The sequence below is a fragment of the Equus asinus genome, chromosome 3, assembly GCF_041296235.1.
Source record: "Equus asinus isolate D_3611 breed Donkey chromosome 3, EquAss-T2T_v2, whole genome shotgun sequence".
Taxonomy (NCBI): Eukaryota; Metazoa; Chordata; class Mammalia; order Perissodactyla; family Equidae; genus Equus; species Equus asinus.
The window spans coordinates 100,617,198-100,636,215 of record NC_091792.1 but is presented as its reverse complement, the minus strand read 5'-3'; the positions used below and the strand labels follow the sequence as shown (position 1 = coordinate 100,636,215).

At 34.0% G+C, this 19,018-nt stretch overlaps 1 protein-coding gene across 6 annotated transcripts in view; it reads left to right on the top strand.

Moving 5' to 3' along the window:
- MRPL1 (mitochondrial ribosomal protein L1) overlaps positions 1–19,018 on the top strand; it is a 63,183-nt gene that overhangs the window by 17,283 nt on the left and 26,882 nt on the right. For all 6 annotated transcript variants that reach the window (XR_011502171.1, XM_070505578.1, XM_070505579.1 and 3 more), the window contains 4 exons: positions 2,470–2,553; positions 3,667–3,738; positions 6,971–7,082; positions 17,050–17,156. Coding sequence is in view for 5 of the 6 variants with exons in the window: in XM_070505578.1 (XP_070361679.1) it covers positions 2,470–2,553; positions 3,667–3,738; positions 6,971–7,082; positions 17,050–17,156 (375 nt within the window). In the remaining variant the exon portion in view is untranslated. The remainder of the gene's footprint in view (positions 1–2,469; positions 2,554–3,666; positions 3,739–6,970; positions 7,083–17,049; positions 17,157–19,018) is intronic.

The window sequence follows — 19,018 nt, the reverse complement described above, 5'->3', positions numbered from 1 at the left end:
CAGGATCCAAATCTAGGAACCTGGGCTGCCAAAATGGAGCACCCTGAAAGTGCATTCTTGACTTTAATGGTTAAAGCAGATGTATGATGTATGTTTGGTAGGCTGTAAGTCAGGGTTCTTTAGTTCAAGCCAAATCTGTTTTGAACCAGAATAGCTAACCCATATACCCGAGTATGTGAAAATCTCTTGACATGCTGAACATACTCTGCAGAGTTGAATATATATCTCGTCTTCACCTGAAAATCAGTGGTATAAAGTTCAATGAAAGTGGTGTTAAAATTAATTGAGGTGTTACTGTAACTTTGAAAAATGACTTAAGCTGCCTGGGTGTCATGTTCCTTCTCTGTAAAGGAGGGTTTCGGGCTAGCTCAGTGGCCTTCAGATGTGTTCCTCAGAGTCTTGGGTTGAGACTAAATTTGCATGGGTGGGGTGCCAAGCTGCTCACTTTTGCTTCCACCAAGCCTCTCTCCTTTATCTGTTTATCTGTTGCAGTTCCATGGAAGACTTTTGTTTATAAAACTCTGAAAGTAGGAAAAACACTAGCTCTAAATTTTGTAAACTTCTCATTTAAGAAATCTAATTTTCTTGGAAATTGTATTTTAATTCTTATTCTGATGATGTCTTTTTTTGGTCAAACTAGAAAACAAGTTTTTGAATACAGTTTAACAACCTCGACAACAGCAGCCATAATTGAGCACAGAGGAGGAGGCAGTACAGTGTGGTGCTAAAGAGCGTGGGCTCTCGAGTCAGATTCCAGTACAGGCCAGAATCCAGGCACCACCAACTTGCTCTTTGACCTTGGGTTTCTGACTTACCCTCTTCAAATCTCAGTTTTTTCATCTCTTTATAAAGGGAGATAAAATGCTTAGTTCATATGGTTCTGGCGAGGATTAAATGAGATGGTAAATGTAAAGGACTTGGTAAGTGTTTAATAATAACAATCGACATTTATTGAAACTTTCTATGTACCAACCACAGTGCTAAATGCTTTGCATGCAGTTTTTCGTTGAGTCCTGTAATCTCAGAAGAGGAAGCTGAGACACAGAAACTGAAGTAACTTGTTCAAGGTCACAGAGCAGAGGGTAGAGTTAGGATTTGAAGCAAAGTCTGTCTCATGTCTTAGTTCTTATTAATTAGAAACAGTTTATACCAGCTATGTTGTAATTTTATTCTATACTGTAGGGTTACTGTTAGTTCTCTTATTTTAAAAATGTTGTAGTATCCAAGATCACTTTCTCAGTCAACTATTAATGTAGTTCATAATGAAGTCTTGTAGGACCACAAGCTTCATTTCATAAATGGAAGCCACTTGTAAACTAGTAGCATTGAGGGTACTGTTGTCTTCCTAAGACATTTTTCGCTTTTGATAGAGTGCTTGCCCAACAAGCCAGTATCCCCCAGGGGATGCTGTTATTGAGATTGTTTGCCATTGAAAATTTTACTGAAACCAGTTGTGACATGTTAATGGCCAAGGAATGCCAGTCAATAAGACTGAGTTGCATGTCTGATATAAAATGTGCTTAAGAGTTTGTGCCTTGTTGTCTGAAAAGAAATCCTCAGGAGGTTATCTCTATTCAAAATAAAGTTTTTTCTAAAAATATAGTCTTTCAATCAGTTTTAATTAGGGAACAACCCCTTTTCTCTTTCTTCCAGACCTTAAGGTTGCAGCAACATTATGGGCCCAGAACTTGTTTCCATGTGAAGTCTCCGTAAGAGATCTGAGCCACAGGCCTAGATAGATCTTTGACCAAATAACTGAACAAATAGTTCTGAGGCCCTGTAGAATATCCACCCGTGTTAGAGTTCTTCTAATGCATGCGGTTGTTTATTTTGAATTTTCCAACTGACTTCCCAAATATATCTGAAAGTGGTGGGTGATCCAGGTTGTTTCAAAGTAGAGCCACTCAGAAGAGCCTTTCAGGCTTGGCATTCTATCTTGGGTTTAGGGCTAATATGATCTCATTGTTTAAAGCCAGTCATGGAGATTATGGGTCACCTACCAAGAAGATCAGCTGGATATTATCTGTTGTTCTGTATGTAGCTGTATTCATGTCCTCTTTGATGGTGTCAAAAATTACGTGTTCTTTTGAATTTAATTCAAGGTAGCAAACATTTACTGACATCCCTCATGTTGAAGATTTGTGCTAGGTGCTGGGAAAGATGTGGATATGCAGACAAATCTCTTAATATGAGAGACTGTGATGAATGATGTAGAGATAGAAGTCAAGTGCCATGAGAGTATGGAGCTGGGAAGAGAGATTTAGATTTTCATTATGGTTTCTTACAAAAGAAATACAATCTCTTATGCCTTAAATTGTAATCAGTGAATAGTTCTGGATTAATGAGAGGACATTAAACATTAAAAACATGAAAAACAAAACTTGTGAGTTCTGTTTTTTATAGATGTGAGAGATACTAGAAAAGATGAATGAATTTTTCATAATTATTTTTTCATTGTTGTGTATTTAGAAAAAAGTGGAGCCATTTGCCAGTGTTCTTAGTTTTCCATACCCATTCATTTCAGAAATCAATAAAGTTGCTGTATTTACAAGGGTGAGTAAGCTTTGTCAACTTTTTATATCATTTAACTTTTTTATGTATCACATTAATCAATAATTAGAATGACTGAATGAGTAGAGTTAGAGAAAATCCTAGCATTCACCTAGTCTTATTTTCCCCATTTGAAGCTCAAAGCAGTTAGATGACTTATTTGAGATTATGTCCTTAGTTTGAGAAAGAGCTAAACCAGAACATTAACTTCATCATTATTAGTCTACCACATTATGTTTCTCATGAGAAACTAAAGAACAATATAGAATTTATTCTACTGTCTCATGCTTCCTACTCAAACTGCTCTCCTCAAACAACATTAATAAAATTATTTGAAAGCAGTGGGTTCACTTAGTGCTGTGAACACACAGAAACACACTTTTAAATATATCCAGTCTGGAAAGTCAAGGAAGTCAAGGTTGTAACAAATATAGTAATACAGCTCTTTGTCAATCTTTTTGTATTATAAATGTTTTTTTATAGTATGTTTATAAAGTTTTAAATTATAAAGTGTTTTGATTCTTCTCCGTATACCTCACTTTCAAGGAATAAGTTCTTTACTTTTTTCCATAAAAGTAGGGAATGTAGCTATTGGAATGCCACAAAATTTGAGAAACTAAGGGAGTGATACATTTTCAAAGTAGAACCAAATGGCATAAATGGAATATATGGAAAGAAAATAACTAATGCTTTGTATGTTTCTTTTGAATTTTCAGACAACAGACTAAATTTTGGTTCAATCATTTCTTAAAAAGCTTTTCCTCTTCTGTATTGGTTTGATAAAATGTTCTCCATTTAAGTTAGCAAAACTAAATACATACTTAATCTTTTCCTTTTGGAAGATGACGTATTGATGACATTGGAGACTTGGGTTGAACTGCTTGGTAGGTTCCTCATATGCCATTTTGATGTATTTCTTCATATGTTAGTCAAGAAATACCTTAAACCTAACTGAATGTAGTATCTCTGATGCATCTAATTGAAAACTGATGCATTTTCAATTAACAGTTAAAACCACAATTTTTATTTTGAACTGTGATATTATTTCTGACAAAATACTTAAAAGCAGATTGAATTTGTTTAAAGATTGATATTCAAACTATTGTATTTTGGTAGAATGCATCAGAGATTAAAATAGCAGAAGAAAATGGAGCCGCCATTGCAGGAGGAACTGATCTGATTCAGAAGGTACAGTGTGTTTTCATGTTCATTAGTTATAGAAATTGTTCTGTTGTCTTTGCCATCCATTGATGTATTGCATGTGGAACAACCACTATGCTCATATATTTTGATAAATGGTTACAGAACTTTATAGAACAGGGAAAAATTTTCCTACTCTTGAGTCTCAAAATCAAGCTAAGAAAAAACTATCCTGATAGTCTGATATTAATTCTGCTTGATTTATATTGTGATTTTTTTTCCCCTTGCTTCCTGTATGTTTGTGAGATTTCTGTGGGTAGACTGAAAAGGGCAATGTGATTCTTTGTAGTTTTGAATGTAATATTTAAAGTGTAATCCAAAAGGTAGCACACATGGATATCTCTATTCATATGTTGAAGATCAAATATATGCTTTGCTTTCTTGGAGTGAAAAGTGTGATTAATTTCAGTAGATCACAAAGGGTAGTATTTGACCTCTAGAAAATGGAACTTTTGGTTACTCTTAACTTTTACCCTTCCAGTCAGTTCAGAGTGGCCATAGGCTCAGGATGGAGACAACAGTGATCAGCGTGCCTTGAGAAAATAACAAAGAATTTCTGGAGCCTGTTTGAAACCAGGACATTTTTTTTTTTAAAGAGGTGGGAAGAAGAGGCACATCTGTTGAATTTTTAGGAGTTATTTCTGAAAATACAAAAGGTTTTCCTTAGGAGTCTCTAAAATTTCTTCTAAATCTAGTCATTGAGGTAATGGAATACTTTTCTTTTTGTTTTTAGAACAAGAAAAAGTGATTTGAAAGTTTATCTTGTCTTTCATATCCAGGTTTTGATTTGAGGGAAGTTTTAATGGGGCCCTTCTTTTGGGATGTACAGTGGCGCTTCTAGCTTGTTTTTTCCTACTCCAGTACTACTCTAAATTTTGGTGTGGATTCTGAATTTTTAAGGAGAGTTTCCAGAATGATTTTCAGTTTCCAGAACTGATGGAAAATATGAAGAGATTATGCTGTCACACAGATTCTAGGACAAACTTAGAGAGTGGTACCCAATTCTTTCTGATGTATCATGAATTTTAATTTAATAAAATTATTAAAATTCTTTTAATTATTATAAAATAAGCAATACCACAAATTCTTCAGAATTTGAGAGTAGAGCTTGGCCTCTGGAGTCAGAAAACTAACTATTCTTATTCAACTTGTATATTGCCTTCCATCTGTTTCCTTCCTGCAAGCATAAGAGTATTTTGTAGAACTGTCATAGCAACAATGGAGTTTAAATAGATACCTCCACTCCTTAAGTGTTAAGTAAGAAATTACTTCTCAAGAAAGAAATGGTAAGCGAGCAGAAAGTGTTCTGCAGCGTTAAGTTCATTAAATAAAACATATTTGAGAAAGTAACCCAAAAAAGGACACCCAATCATTTTGAAATTACTTGGTAAATAAAATATTACAGGAACAGAATTTCTCTTTAGGTGCCCCAGTGATGATCTATTATTTGAGGGGAAAATGCCACCCATATAAGGCATCATAACCAGGATATTCTTGCATGGTAACCACCTGGTATCTTTTAAAACTCATCCGTATTATTTAGAAGGTTTTCAGGTTATGAAGTAAATTCAGTACAATTTTGTAAATAGTGTCATGGCTACAATTTTTTTTCACATTCCTATATTTTTTAATTAGCTTAAATACTATTTTATTTAGCACTTGTAATAGACAAATGTAGGATAAATTTACTTAACTTTTAGTCACTTAGGTAAGACCTTTATTTACTAAATTCATTTTACTTTCTTTTGAAATATCACAAGTATGCTTGGTTCTGAGGGATTTTAAAGTAATTTCATTTTTACTCGTCTCTAAAGCATGATTTCCATCTACATAGTTTTGTATTATTCCATGCTGTGATCTTAAGGTTAACTATAGTGTAACTTTCAAACATAATTTTAAGTTTAATTTAATTCAAAGGATCATGGTTTAGAATCAGTATTGGAAGGTCTTGGAGTAGAAATTTCGCATACATTTCTTTGACATTTCAAAATTGCCTTTGCTTTCATATTTCTAGCAGTGAGAACCCTGGTTCTGGAGCCACAGAACCTGTGTTTGAATTCTGGTTCTGCCTCTTACAAATATACAGACTAACTCTTCCTCCCCAAGTCCTCACTTTCCTGATCTGGAATGCATGGTCAATATTAGTACTTTCCTCAGAGGGTTATTGTAAAGACTGGGTGAACTAAACCATGTAAAATATTTAGCAGAATGCTTCACACGTGATAAGTGCTCATTTAATGTAAGCTATTATTTTTAAGGGGAGTACAGTATGCTATTTAGGGAGTAGAGAACTTGTAAAAAGAAAGAATAGTAACAGGAAGATAAAATACCAAAATCACTGCTTAATTTTGCCAGAGTTCAAGTTTTTAGGGTTCACTGTATAACCCCAAACCAAGGCTTTAAATCACATATTGTGGTAAGATTTTATGCAAAAAGAATCATTAGTAAAATATTTGTTGCCCACTCAGTCTTGTTCTAAAAAGTTGCTTTATTTTGTAACCAACTAAATTTTTAAAAGGAGTATATTTTAGTAGTATAATAATTATTTTGGGTGCTTGCCTGGGTTGATTTAAAATGTCTTTTAAAAATTGAAGTCATTCCCTTTGCTCTTAGAATGGAATTAGAGTATGGATGATAAACTATAAATGAACTTATCTTTGACTATCCCACTCCTCTTGTATTTTTAGTTATTGGAGGCAAAGCGAATTTTAGTTTCATTTCTTTGTGAAAATAATTATAGATTCAGTTCTCTTACTACTCTAAATTTAGGAAGGGTAGTGTCCTTGCTAGTGATTTGGCAGCTAGTGGTTATTAATTTTATGTGTGATCTATTACAAAATTTTTAGCATGTTTCTTCAGTTTTAACGGACATATGAATTCAACTTTGTGGGGTTATATGAGCCATGTACACATCAGTGCTATGTTCTAGCTTATAATGCTTTTGCCTAACATATCTCCATGTAAGAATTAAACCCATTAAATGTTTTTTTAAACAATGGATATGGCTGTTTTTGAAAGAAAACATCAGAAAATGTTTTGCTTTTGATGGTTTCATAACTAGTAAATGTGTTCATCTGATCCTTGTGTTTGAAGAAAAGAATTGTGGTTAATGTCTATTTTCTAAATTATAAGGGAAATTACTACATTATGCTCTGTTTATTTTCAGAAGGATAAAGCTTTTCATATAATCTAAGGTTATCTTTTTTCCCCTGATTTTCAGATTTTGGATGATGAAATTCAATTAGACTTTTATGTAGCTGTTCCAGAAATAATGCCTGAGCTTAATCCATTAAAGAAGAAACTGAAAAAAAGATTTCCAAAGCTTGCTCAAAGTAAGGGAGAATTTTTTATTATTTCAATAGGCTATCAACAGTTTTCTAATATATATGTTTAGTTAGAAAACAAAATTGGTAATATATGTGTAGAATAAATAATATGTCCTGGTATTTGGGTTTTGTGTTATATAAGAACATGTGTATTTGATCCTTTTTCCTTTGGTATTAATATTGGTAATCTAATGTAATTTGAAAACCTAGCTACTTTATAATACCAGTTCTTTAAATTTAGGTCATATTCTAGCTTGAAATTAATAGAATTTATTACCAACTAGGTATGTTGTCATCATTACTATTTTATACCTCTTTATCAATATAATATGTGTTATATATAATATTGTCATATATGTCAATATTCGACATATATATGAATGCTTACTCTATACAAGGCTCTCCAGATATTTCCCTTAAGGAACCTTCCCCTTTTGGATATTCTCTCTTAGAAATTCTAGTAGGAGAGGTAAGATTGCTACATAAATAGCCATGTTATAAAGTATGAAGTATTATGTGATAAATTCACAAGGTGCTGTAGGTATTCAGTAGAGGAGGACATGGTATTCAGTAGAGGGGACATGGGTTTACACATGAGTGGGGAAATCAGAGAAGGTATCCTGACGGGGGTGACATTTAAATGATACTTTGAATAATTAGATGAGCAGATTAAGGGGAATATTATTTTAAGTAGAAAGAATCTATTAGTCACAGACACTGAAGTAAGTGAGAAATTACAGGCCATGTACAAGAAATATCAATTAGTTCTCTTTGGCTGTAGTGAATGGTACCCCTACATTGAAATGAAAGAGAATAATGGGAAAGTATGTTGGAAAGGTAGGTTGATGCCATATTGGAAAGGATCTTGAATAGGACCCTACTAGACTTGGACTTTTATTCTGTATTCAGCAGGGATCTCTTAGAAGTTTTTAAGGTGGGGCGTTCTGTAGAGCTTTAATCTAGCTCTAGTTTGTATGGTGGATTGGCAAGAATCAAAACTAGAGGCACGGAGACGAGTTTGGGTGCAGTCCCCAGAGGCTAATAAAGGTAGTGTTTAAACTCAAGTCTTCGTGATGAGACTGGAGGGAGGAGGACAAATGTCAGAGATATTAGGACTTTGCACTAAGTAGTTAGGAATGGACAGATTGAGAGAGAAGGGAAGAGTCAAATGATGCTGAGATTTTTAAACCTAGGGATCTTTCCTAGTAAGTTGATATCCTTAATAGAAACAGGGAGTAGATTTGGGAGGAAAAATAAATTCATTTGCAGACATAGTTTCTTTTAGGTGGTGCTGGGTATCTGCTGTAGATAGGTGTTATTTTGAATAAAATTTTATAGTGTAAGCAGAACAAATACTTTAAAATTGTTTTAGTAGCTTGGTCTTGAGATTTCAACTCTGAGTTTAAAAAATCCTACTAAAATTCTTCATACATGATAGCCACTAACACTTAGCTGAATTATAGTTCGTGTTCTGTATGTGAAGCGAATTCAGATGTACTCTCCACTTCTTTTGTTATACTAGAGTTTTGTTTGTTTTTGATTGCTGCATTGAATAACACATCCTTATTATATATTGGACTGAGGTTTGGCACTTTTTATTAGGGATTTCCATTACAGTAGTATTTGTTGCTGTGGAATCAGACTTATATTCTTTTCTAAGACCTGAATTTGAACATTATTTTAAAAATTAAACCAGAATTATAGTTAAATTTGATGTAAATATTTCATAATTTTTTTTCTCATTAAATTCAAGTTCAACAAAACCAAACAATACTAAATGTAGTCAATTAGAACTGAAACTGAATACTGAATATATCTGTATTCAGCCAGCTCTTTGCTTTGCACAGTGAACTGGTTTTTCAGAAATTGATTTTGTCACCTTTGCTACTTTGTACATTCTCTGAATAACCCTTTTGGCCTCTATTTTCTTTAGCCTTGAGTTTTTTTTTTTATTACCATTTTCCTCACAAAATTTGGGACTACTGTTTTTAGTCTGAAAGATTTTCAAATAACTTATTTCTATATTTCAAATAAGAAAAGTTTTCCTTTAAAATGTTTATTTTTATTAATGGGCTTTATTTCTACTTTCATAATGAATCATAGCTTCCGTACACCACAGCCAAGTTACCTAGGTATGTCCACCGCCCATTTGCCTAACAAAGCATCTTGAAAAAACAGACAGACCTTTCTCCTTCTCTTTTTTTCACCCCCACACAATCTGTTTAACAGCACTGGCAAAACATTTGTGTTCTTTAAACATGAAGACAAACGATTAACCTGTCAAAAATGTTAAAACAGAATGCACCAGATGTGCGTTAGAACAAATGCAGCTTGTATTATGCATTTTCAGAGCTTATCCAGATTCTTGTTTAGGAACATTTGATTCCCCTTATATCCAACAAAAGACTTTAGGGTAAAATAGAAATTACGTTTTGAGCACATGGGTAAAATTAAAAAACAAACAAACGAGCCCCTGCAGCTGAGCTCATTAGTTTCCCATTTTGTCTTACATTTTGTTTTGCTAATGGGAGTGGGTGTAACCATCCTGGCCCAGAGTGAATGTGCACATTTTGCAGCATGTTTAATGTTGCAGTTTGATTCGTTTTAATTGCTTACGTAGCTGTAGGCAGGTTCTCTGTTTTTCAAAATTTCTTTTTTATTTAATAAAAAAAGACATTTAAAACATTTTAAAATTTCTTGAAAGAAATTGGGCTTCCTTTTGCTTGTCAGTTAGCTTTTTTTCCCCCTAATATAAGTACCCTCTGAAATTCTTTCGTTTCTAATATAGATATATCTTGTTGATATATATATTTTATTCCTAATCTTACCTATTATTTACTATTAATTAACAAAAAATACTGTATAAAAATATCTTCACTTAATGGATTCAGTTTTCTATTGTGCATATTAACCCATGGTAGGTCCTATAGCTTATATGGAAACTGTTGAATTCTTTTAAACCACACTAAGTTATTGGCAGGTAGGCGGAAAGGGTCATGATTAGGAAATTGGACCCACTAATGTGTATTCCTCTTAACACATAGTTCTTAGAATTGAACTTCAGTGCTCTAGTTGGAGTCTTGTCAAAAGGATATTCCCGCAGGCTTGTCCAAATAGTATTCACATTTGCTGAGTAGGTCCCTGCTTTCTGTGAGGAAGTTGGTGTTGTATCATATTTGCATTATTGAAACAGTTAGAACTCTTTGGTTGTATAAAGCAAAATGCTAAAACATAGGGAATTTTTGCAGAGTAATCAATTTGAAATTTTCCTAAATTCCTCCCCTCGATGTATTAGTTTAAAAACTGTTTATGTTTGAAAGACTCCAGTGATGATTAGGCATGATTATAATTATTATAGATGAATTATTGATATATTTCAGCTGGTTCTATTATCTTTTCTTCATTTCCGTCATCCAGCCGTAGTGGCCTCCTTGCCCTTCCTCATACACACTGTGTTCTCCCTTCTCAGGTCTTTGGACTTACTGTCCCAGCTGTCTGTGATGCTCTTTGCTTATTTGTCTGGCTCATTTTCTCATTCAGATATCATCTAAACAGAAAGGCTTTCCATGACCATCTTACATAAAATATTACCCCTCACTTCTCATTATCACTGGATTTCTCATTATTATGTTTTTGTATCCTTTTTAGGGCTTATCACTCTTGGCATCTCATATTTTTTATTTGTGTGTGTGTTCAGTTCCTCCCATTAGAGTAAGGACATTTTTAGTTTTTTTCACTACTGTATTGCCATGGCCTAGAATGGTAATGGTACCTGGCACAAAGGAGGTACTCAACAAATATTTGTACAGTGAATGCACATTTAATGCAGCATGCAGTTGATAGAAGATATGGATTAAATACTGCCACTAAAGAATGGCTTACCTACAATTTATGGATCTTTTTGGATTAGAATAATTGTATTTATAGTTATTGAGTATCTGCTATGTGCCAAGCCTTGAGTGTGATGGCTGTGAACAAGACAGACAAGGTCCTTGCTGTCTTGGAGCCAGCAGTTTCGTTTTCTATCATTTGGTACATAAAGTGTTATCAGATAGTGGTGGTCAATGGAGTTAGACAGTGGTAAGCAGTGCGCCAGTTCATGAAGGGCTTTGTGTCCCATACCATGGAGATTAGATTTTATCTGCTATGTAGACAGGAGCCATTGAAAAATATTGCTGAGAAGAATGATAGAAGATTTGCTTATTAGACTGACTATATGTGAGACTGTGTAAGGGATAGGGTGGTGATATGAGGATGGTGAAACTTTTAAGAACAGAGACCAGTGAGGAGGCTAATACAGTAGGCTAGGTAAAAGATAAATAAGGACAGAATCTGAGCAGTGGCAATGAAGACAGAGAAGAGGAAGGCTTTTGTGGGATATTGAGGAGGTAGCATTAACAGGGTTATTGATTAGATGTGGGGGGTAAGGAAGAGGGAGGAATCTAGAATGATTCCCTAATTTCTGTCTTAAGTAGCCCAGTGAAGATTATTTTGAAGATAAATATATAGGTGATGAAGCAGGTTTGGGCATGACAATAAAATTGTGAGGTGAGGTAGGGAGGATGGAGATAGGCTGGTACAAATTTATTGTTTTCCTGAAATGAAGTAGGTTGTGATAAATAAATGTGCACATTGTTGTCTTTAGAACAAGTAAAAAACACGTACACAAAAGGAGATAGAACTTAAAACTAAACAGAGGAATAAAAATAATATATTAAAAAATTTTTGTTTAAAACCAAAGAAGACAGTAAAGGAAGACTAGAGGAACAAACGAGATGAGACAAATAGAAAACACATATCAAAATAAAGACCTAAATCCAGCCATATCAGTAGTTAAGTTGTTTGGAAGTGGAATTAACACTTTGACCAAAAGGCACAGATTATAAAATGATGAAAAAGCAGTCCAATTATATACTGTCTACAGGAGACACACTTTATGTTCAAACATAAATTGGCTGAAAGTAAAATGAAGAGTAAACATATATGATGAAAATGATAAGCATTAGAGATTTGGTTTGGCTATATTAATGTTAGACAAAATAGACTTTTAATACAAGGAATTTACTAGAGAAAACAATGGATATTCTATAATGTAATAAAAGGGCATGCTTATCTAAAACAGAGCCACAAAATACAGGAAGCAGAAACTGACAGAATTGAAAGGTGAAGTAGACTAATCACTGGGTACAGCTGGAGATTTTAATATTCTCTCAGTAACTGATGGAAGTTATAGATAGAAAATCAGTGAGGCTGTAAAGGACTTGAATAATATTGTCAACTAGCTTGGCCTCATTGATATCTGTAGAACTGTTCACGCAACCATAGGAAGTGTTATTGGTGTGCGCTTTTTAAGTGTACATGGAACACTCACCAGTGAGACCATTTGCTGGGTTATATGGCAAGTCTTAGTAAATTTAAAAGGATTGAAATCATGCAGAGTATGTTTTCTAGTCACAACAGTTAAATCAGATATCAGTAACCAAAAGAAATATGAGATATCTCCAAATACTTTAAAATTAAACAACCCATTTCTAAATAAGCCATAGATCAAAGAAGAAATCACAAGAGAAATTAGAAAATGTCTTAAACTGAATGACATACGTAACACAACATATCAAACACAACATATCAAAACTTGTGGGATGCAGCTAAAAGCAGTACTTAGAGGGAAATTTTTAGCTTTAAAGGCTAAATTAGAAAAGAAAGGTTTAAAATCATTGTTCTAAGCTGTTACTTTAAGAAGCTAGCAGAAAAGAAGAAAATTAAATCCAAAGTAAGTAGAAGGAAGAAAATAATAAATATCAGAGTGGAAGTCAATGAAATAGAAAAAGGACAAACAGAGAAAAGTGGAAAGGAAAACTGGTTCCTTAGAAGATCAATAAAATTGATAAAACTTTAGCTGGACGGATTTTCTAAAAAGAGCACAGATTATCGAGATCTGGAATGAAAGGGGTACATCAATATATATCCCATAGACATTAAAAGATAATAGGGTAGTATTATGAACAACTTTATGCCAATAAATTTGACAACTTAGGAAATGGACAAATTTCTTGAAAGACACAAATTCCCAAAAGTGTCCACAAGAAATAGAAAATGTAAATAGATCTGAATCAAGTAAAGAAATTGAATTAGTAATTTACAATTCCCACAAGAAAAGTTCAGGCCCGCATGACTTCTCACTAGTGAATTCTATCCAACATTTAAGGCAGAAATAATACCAATCCTTCACAACCTCATTTAGAAAATAGTGGAGAAGGAACACTCAGCAACCCGTTTATGAGCTCAACATTACATAGACATCAAAGCTAGGCAAGGACATCACAAGAAAAGAGAACTACAGACTAGTATCCCTCATGAGCATGGAAGCAAAAATCCTGGATAAAATATTAGCAAATTGAATCCTGCAGTATGTATGTATATGTGTATGTATATAAAGATTAGTAAACCTTAATCAAGAAGATGTATTCCAGGAATACAAAGTTTGTTTACATCTGAACATCAATATAATATACCATGTTAATAGAATAAAGGATAAAACCTGTGAGATTACCTCAGTAGATGCAGAGAAAGCATTTGACAAAATCTCACACCCATTCATGATAAGAAGTCTCAGAATACTAGGAATAGAAGAGAACTTCCTCAACTTGACAGAGCACATCTGTGAAAAATTGCAGCTAATATCATTCTTAATGAGACCATTAAGACTGAATGCTTTTATACCTAAGATCGGGAACAATGCAAAGATCTCTGCTCTCAGCACTTACGTTCAACGTTGTAACAGGTCAGAGAAATAAAGGGCATACTTATGGAAAAGGAAGAAGTAAAAACCTGTCTTGATTCCTAGAGGATATGATCCTGAGATATTCTAGTAAGTGAATTCTAATAAAGGAATTTAGTGTGGTTATAAGATATAAATCAACACACAAAATCATCTGAATTTCTAAGTACTAGCAATAGACAATCAAAATGAAATTTATAAAACAGCTTCATTTATGAGAATATAACAAAGCAAAATACTAATGAATAAATTTACCAAAAGATATGCAAGACCTATTCAAAGAAAACTACTAAATGTTACTGAAAGTTTAAAGAATACCTAAGTAAGTCAATAAAAGGATATGCCATGGCTATGGATTTGAAGTATAATATTGTTAAGATGGAATTCTTTCCACATTTTTCTATAGATTTAGTGTAATCCCAATCAAACTCCCAGGAGGCTTTAAAATTTTTTTAGAAATTGATAAGCTTATTATAACATTTAAATGGAAGGACAAAGGACCTGGAATAGAAAAATGATTTTAAAAAGGAAAAACAAAGGTCTTCGAGCAAAGTTGCGTTACCTGATTTGAGGCTTTACTATAGAGCTACAGCAATCAAGACAGTGTGGTATGGCGTAAGGATAAATGACTATAGATCAAGCATTGAGTATTCAGAAATGGACCCACACCTAACGGTCAACTGATACCATTTTGACAAAGGTACCAAAGTTATATTGAGAAAGATTAGTTTTTTTGATGAATGGTGCTGCAGTAACTGGAAATCTCTTTCCTTACATCAAACACAAAAATGAATTCAAAATGGGTCACAGACCTAATTGTATGGGCTAAAACCATGAAATTTTAGAGGAAAATTTTCTAGGATAAAATCTTTAAAGCCTTGGCTTAGGCAAAGATTTCTTAGGATACAAAAAGCATGAGCCATAGAAGAAAAAGTTGCTAAATTGGACTTTATCAAAATTAAAAGCTTTGATCATGGGAAGCCACCACTAAGAAAATGGAAAGACAAGCCACAGGTTGGGGGGAAATACTGGGCACAAATATATCTAATGAAGGACCAGTATCCAAAATATATAAAGAACTCTTAAAACTCAGTAAGAAGACTATCAACCTAGTTTTTTTAAAAAAGGGGCAAAAGAATTGAACAGGCACTTACAAAAGAAAATACACAATTCCCATTAAGCACATGAAATGATGCTTGACTTCTTGGTCATTAGGGAAACGCAAATTCGCATCAACATGCTTTGGTTAGAAGAGAAAGAGACTGAAAAAGGAATATATAAGGTCAAGAGAAGGAAGTTTTATTTGTGTTTGTTTTAGGATGGAACTGGCTTAAAAACTCAAATCTATATCATTATCCCCAGTCTATCACTTTTTTCTAGTTTCTTGTTTCTAACTGTATACAGTATTTAGTATTCTCTCAGCACCTTCACTTCAGTATGTTTTAATGCAAAACTATTTCTCTTTCCTTCTTAAGCCTTATTCTCTCCCACTTCATTATCATTACAACATTCATCATTATATCGAGTTCAAAATGATGAAGTCATTTGTTTGTTCGTCCTTTCAGCAAACATTTGTCAGATTGTACTCCTTACTATTTACCTACCTGCATCTAGGTGGAGATAATCCAGTAGGTAATTGGAGATCGTGAGAGAGCTTGTGGCTAGAGATATAAATCTGGCAGTTACCAGTGGATAAATGATGTTTAAAGCCATGTGTCTGGATGAGATCACTTAGGGAGGTGTGTGTGGATAGAAAGAGAGGCCAAATGACTGAACCCTGAGGTAGTTCAACCTTTGAAAGTCAGTTAAGTGAGGGTGGCTCAGTCAAAAAGAATAGAGTGTAGCAGCTAGTGAGAGTAGTGTTTCAGAGGACAAGTCAAGATACTGTAGGAAGAGGAGAGAGAGACTCTGAACTACTGTTGATAGGTCAAGTTAGTGGGACACTGAGAAATAAATGACTATTGGATCTGCCAGTGTGAAGGTCATTGGTGATGTTGACAAGATTATTTTCAGTGGAGTAATGGGGATGATAACCTGATTAAAGTAAGTAGGGATAAAAGAAAATGGAAGGAGAAGCAGTAGAGGCAGAAAAGAGAGACAGCTTTTTTTGAGAACTTATGCTCTTAGGAGTATTGGATGGTCACTGGAAGGCAATATGAAGTCATAGACTTGTTTTATTTTAAGATGGGAGATTTTATAGAAACTTTGTAATCTGATGACGATGATCTAGGAAAGCAGGAAAAATTGACAATGTAGAGGAGAGAAGGGAGGAGTGGTGTCCCTCTATAGGTGAGAAGGAGTGGGATCCAGTGCTCAAATGAAGAGGAATGGCCTTTGCTAAGAGCGTAGACAGTTCATCCAAAGTGACAGGGAGGAAGGCTGTTTATTATTATACTATCTGTCATACTGTTTAGTACTCAATTACATAAGAATGTGATACTAAAAACCGTTAGTATTTTTCAGTATCATGGATTTATTTTGGATTATTTATAGATTTATATCATGGGTTACTTTATAGATTTTATTTTAATTTGTTGTCAGTGTTTCTAAAGTATGATAAGCATCATCATTGCTTATACTTACTAGCTATCTATTGCTGTGCAACAATAATACTACAAATTTAGTGGCTTAGAACAAAACACATTTACTATCTCAGCTTCTGTCAGAAATGTGTGTATAGCTAAGCTGAGTTCTCTGCTTCAGGTTCTCAGAAAGCTCTAATCAAGGAATCGGCTGGGGCTGTGGTGTCATCTGAGACTTGACTGGGAAAGATCCACTTCGCAACTCATGTGGCTTTTTGGCAGAATTCGGTTCTTTGTAGGCTGCTGGACTGAGGGCCTCAGTTTCTTGCCCTGTGGCCCTCTCCATGTGACACCTCATAACATTACAACTTGCTTCTTCAAATCCAGTAGGAAGAGAGTCTCTTCCAATATAGGCATTACAGCTTTATGTAATGTAATCATATACACATAAGCATTCTGTCTCTTGGTTAGAAATAAGTTGCAGGTCCCATGCAAACTCAAGTGGAGGGGATCACACAAGGGCATGAACACCAGGAAGTGGGGCCACTATAAACTCTGTCACAACTTATTTGCTATATTTTAACGTGAGATGGATATTTCTCTTATTTGGTCGTTTTTGCTACTTGTTTGGATGTAGTGATAACTTTGGATTTTTTAATTTTTCTACCAGATTCCATTGGCCGTGACATCCCCAAAATGCTTGAATTATTTAAAACTGGACATGAAATTAAGGTAGATGAAGAAAGGGAGAACTTTCTAAAGACCAAAATAGCAACAGTAAGTTACAGTGGAAATTATTCAGCAACGTTCTTTCTTTTTTGCTTATGTGATTCATTAATAATTTATATTTATTTACCAGTCCTTTGAACTCGTTCTTGTCACTGGTATTAGGAGTGGCACTAAATATACACAGATAATTTTTTTTAACAGATTGAACTTATAAATTTTAATAGTACTATAGAATTATTTCCTTGCAGAGTTATTTGCCACTGACTTTTGCTTGTACTTTGCCTTATTTGACTATCTATTCTGTGTATGTTATTTTTGCTTTCTATTATTTTAAGCTTTTTGAGCGTAGGGTGTAGATGTTTTATGTCCCGTGTAGAACATTGCATAATGCTGAGCCCATAGCAAGTATTTAATACTGCTTTAATGGAATTGAGTAATTTGCTTTATTTTTATGAATTGTTTCTGATTATCCCTGCTTTTGTTTTAAAAACTGTTTGCCTACTTACAGAAGATGCTGGAAATCAATTTCCAAAGCCATTTTTAGGATACTAATATAGATATGTCAGATTTTTCTAGGACTATGTTTTTAAATATGTAGTTATTTGCTAATATCTTCTTCATACTAAAGAATCTCTAAAGTGCCTATTTAATGTGTGTAATTTTTTTCACGTGCAATTTTAACTATAGGAATAATAGTAATATTGATGGCAAAATTTAAATAGTGCCCACCAAGTCCCAGGCACTATTCTAAACACTTTCCATATATTCTGTCTTTCAATTGTCAACCCTATGAAAGATAAATTATCATCCCCATTTTATAGATGAAGGCATGGGAGCCCAGAGAGTTCAAATAACTTTTCCAAGGTCTCACAGTTAGGTTAAGGCAGAATAAATATTAAACCTTAGTCTCCTCAGGAGTCCAGGCTCTTTACCCCTATACCATCTTGCCTCATGGCTAGAATTATTTGAATAGCTGTTATTCCTCCTCCCATCCTCCTCTTAAGAGGAATTCTACATTATAGCCTTGGGTTTGAATGCCTGTTCTGCTATTTAAGGGGTGGCAGACTTTAAACAAGTTTCTTAATGTTGTTGAGTCTCAAATTTCCTCAGCTATAAAGTTTGTAGTAGTAATATCTATTTCACAGTGTAGTTTTGAAGATTAAATAAAATTTTAAAATGGTAGCAGTTATTGTTGTTACCGTTTTGATTGGACTTTTTGGGACTATAGAATGTTTTTCTTCCTAGCTGGACCTTTTCTTTTTCTTAAGTAATTGTTTTCAGTAGATTCAGTCTTTAATCGTTTAGGTAGATCCTGACTCAGAGTATGAGAAACCATGGTATCTTATTCATTCTTTTCAACAAATACCATAGTGATTAAGACATGGGCTCCAGATCAGGCTACCTGTATCTTTTAGAGATATAATGCTTTTTCTTAATGAAAAAGAAATTAATTTTTGAATACTATTTAAATATTATAGTATTGTAGGAGGTTAAAGAGAGTGAGTTTTGGATTCATATTGTCTGGATTCAAATACTAGTTTTAGATTAGAACTGTGCCACCCTGTTCTCTGAGCCTCAGTTTTTCCCATTCTCTGTTTCCCAGATATGTAAAATGAGGTTCATAATAATAAATACTTTCTAGGCTAGGAAGGAGCAGATGAGATAATGACATAGTAACTGTTAAGCAGACAGACTTCTCCTTCTGGCTGAGATGGAGTAACAGGGAACTGATTTGCCCTCCCACCTGAAACAATAAGCATTACCTTGATACCAAAACCAGACAAAGAAAATGATAGTCCAGTATCATTCATGAACATAGATACTAAAATTATAAACTAAATTTTAGCAAATAGAATCCAGCAATATGTGAAAAGGGTAACATACCATGACCAAGTAGGATTTATCTTAGG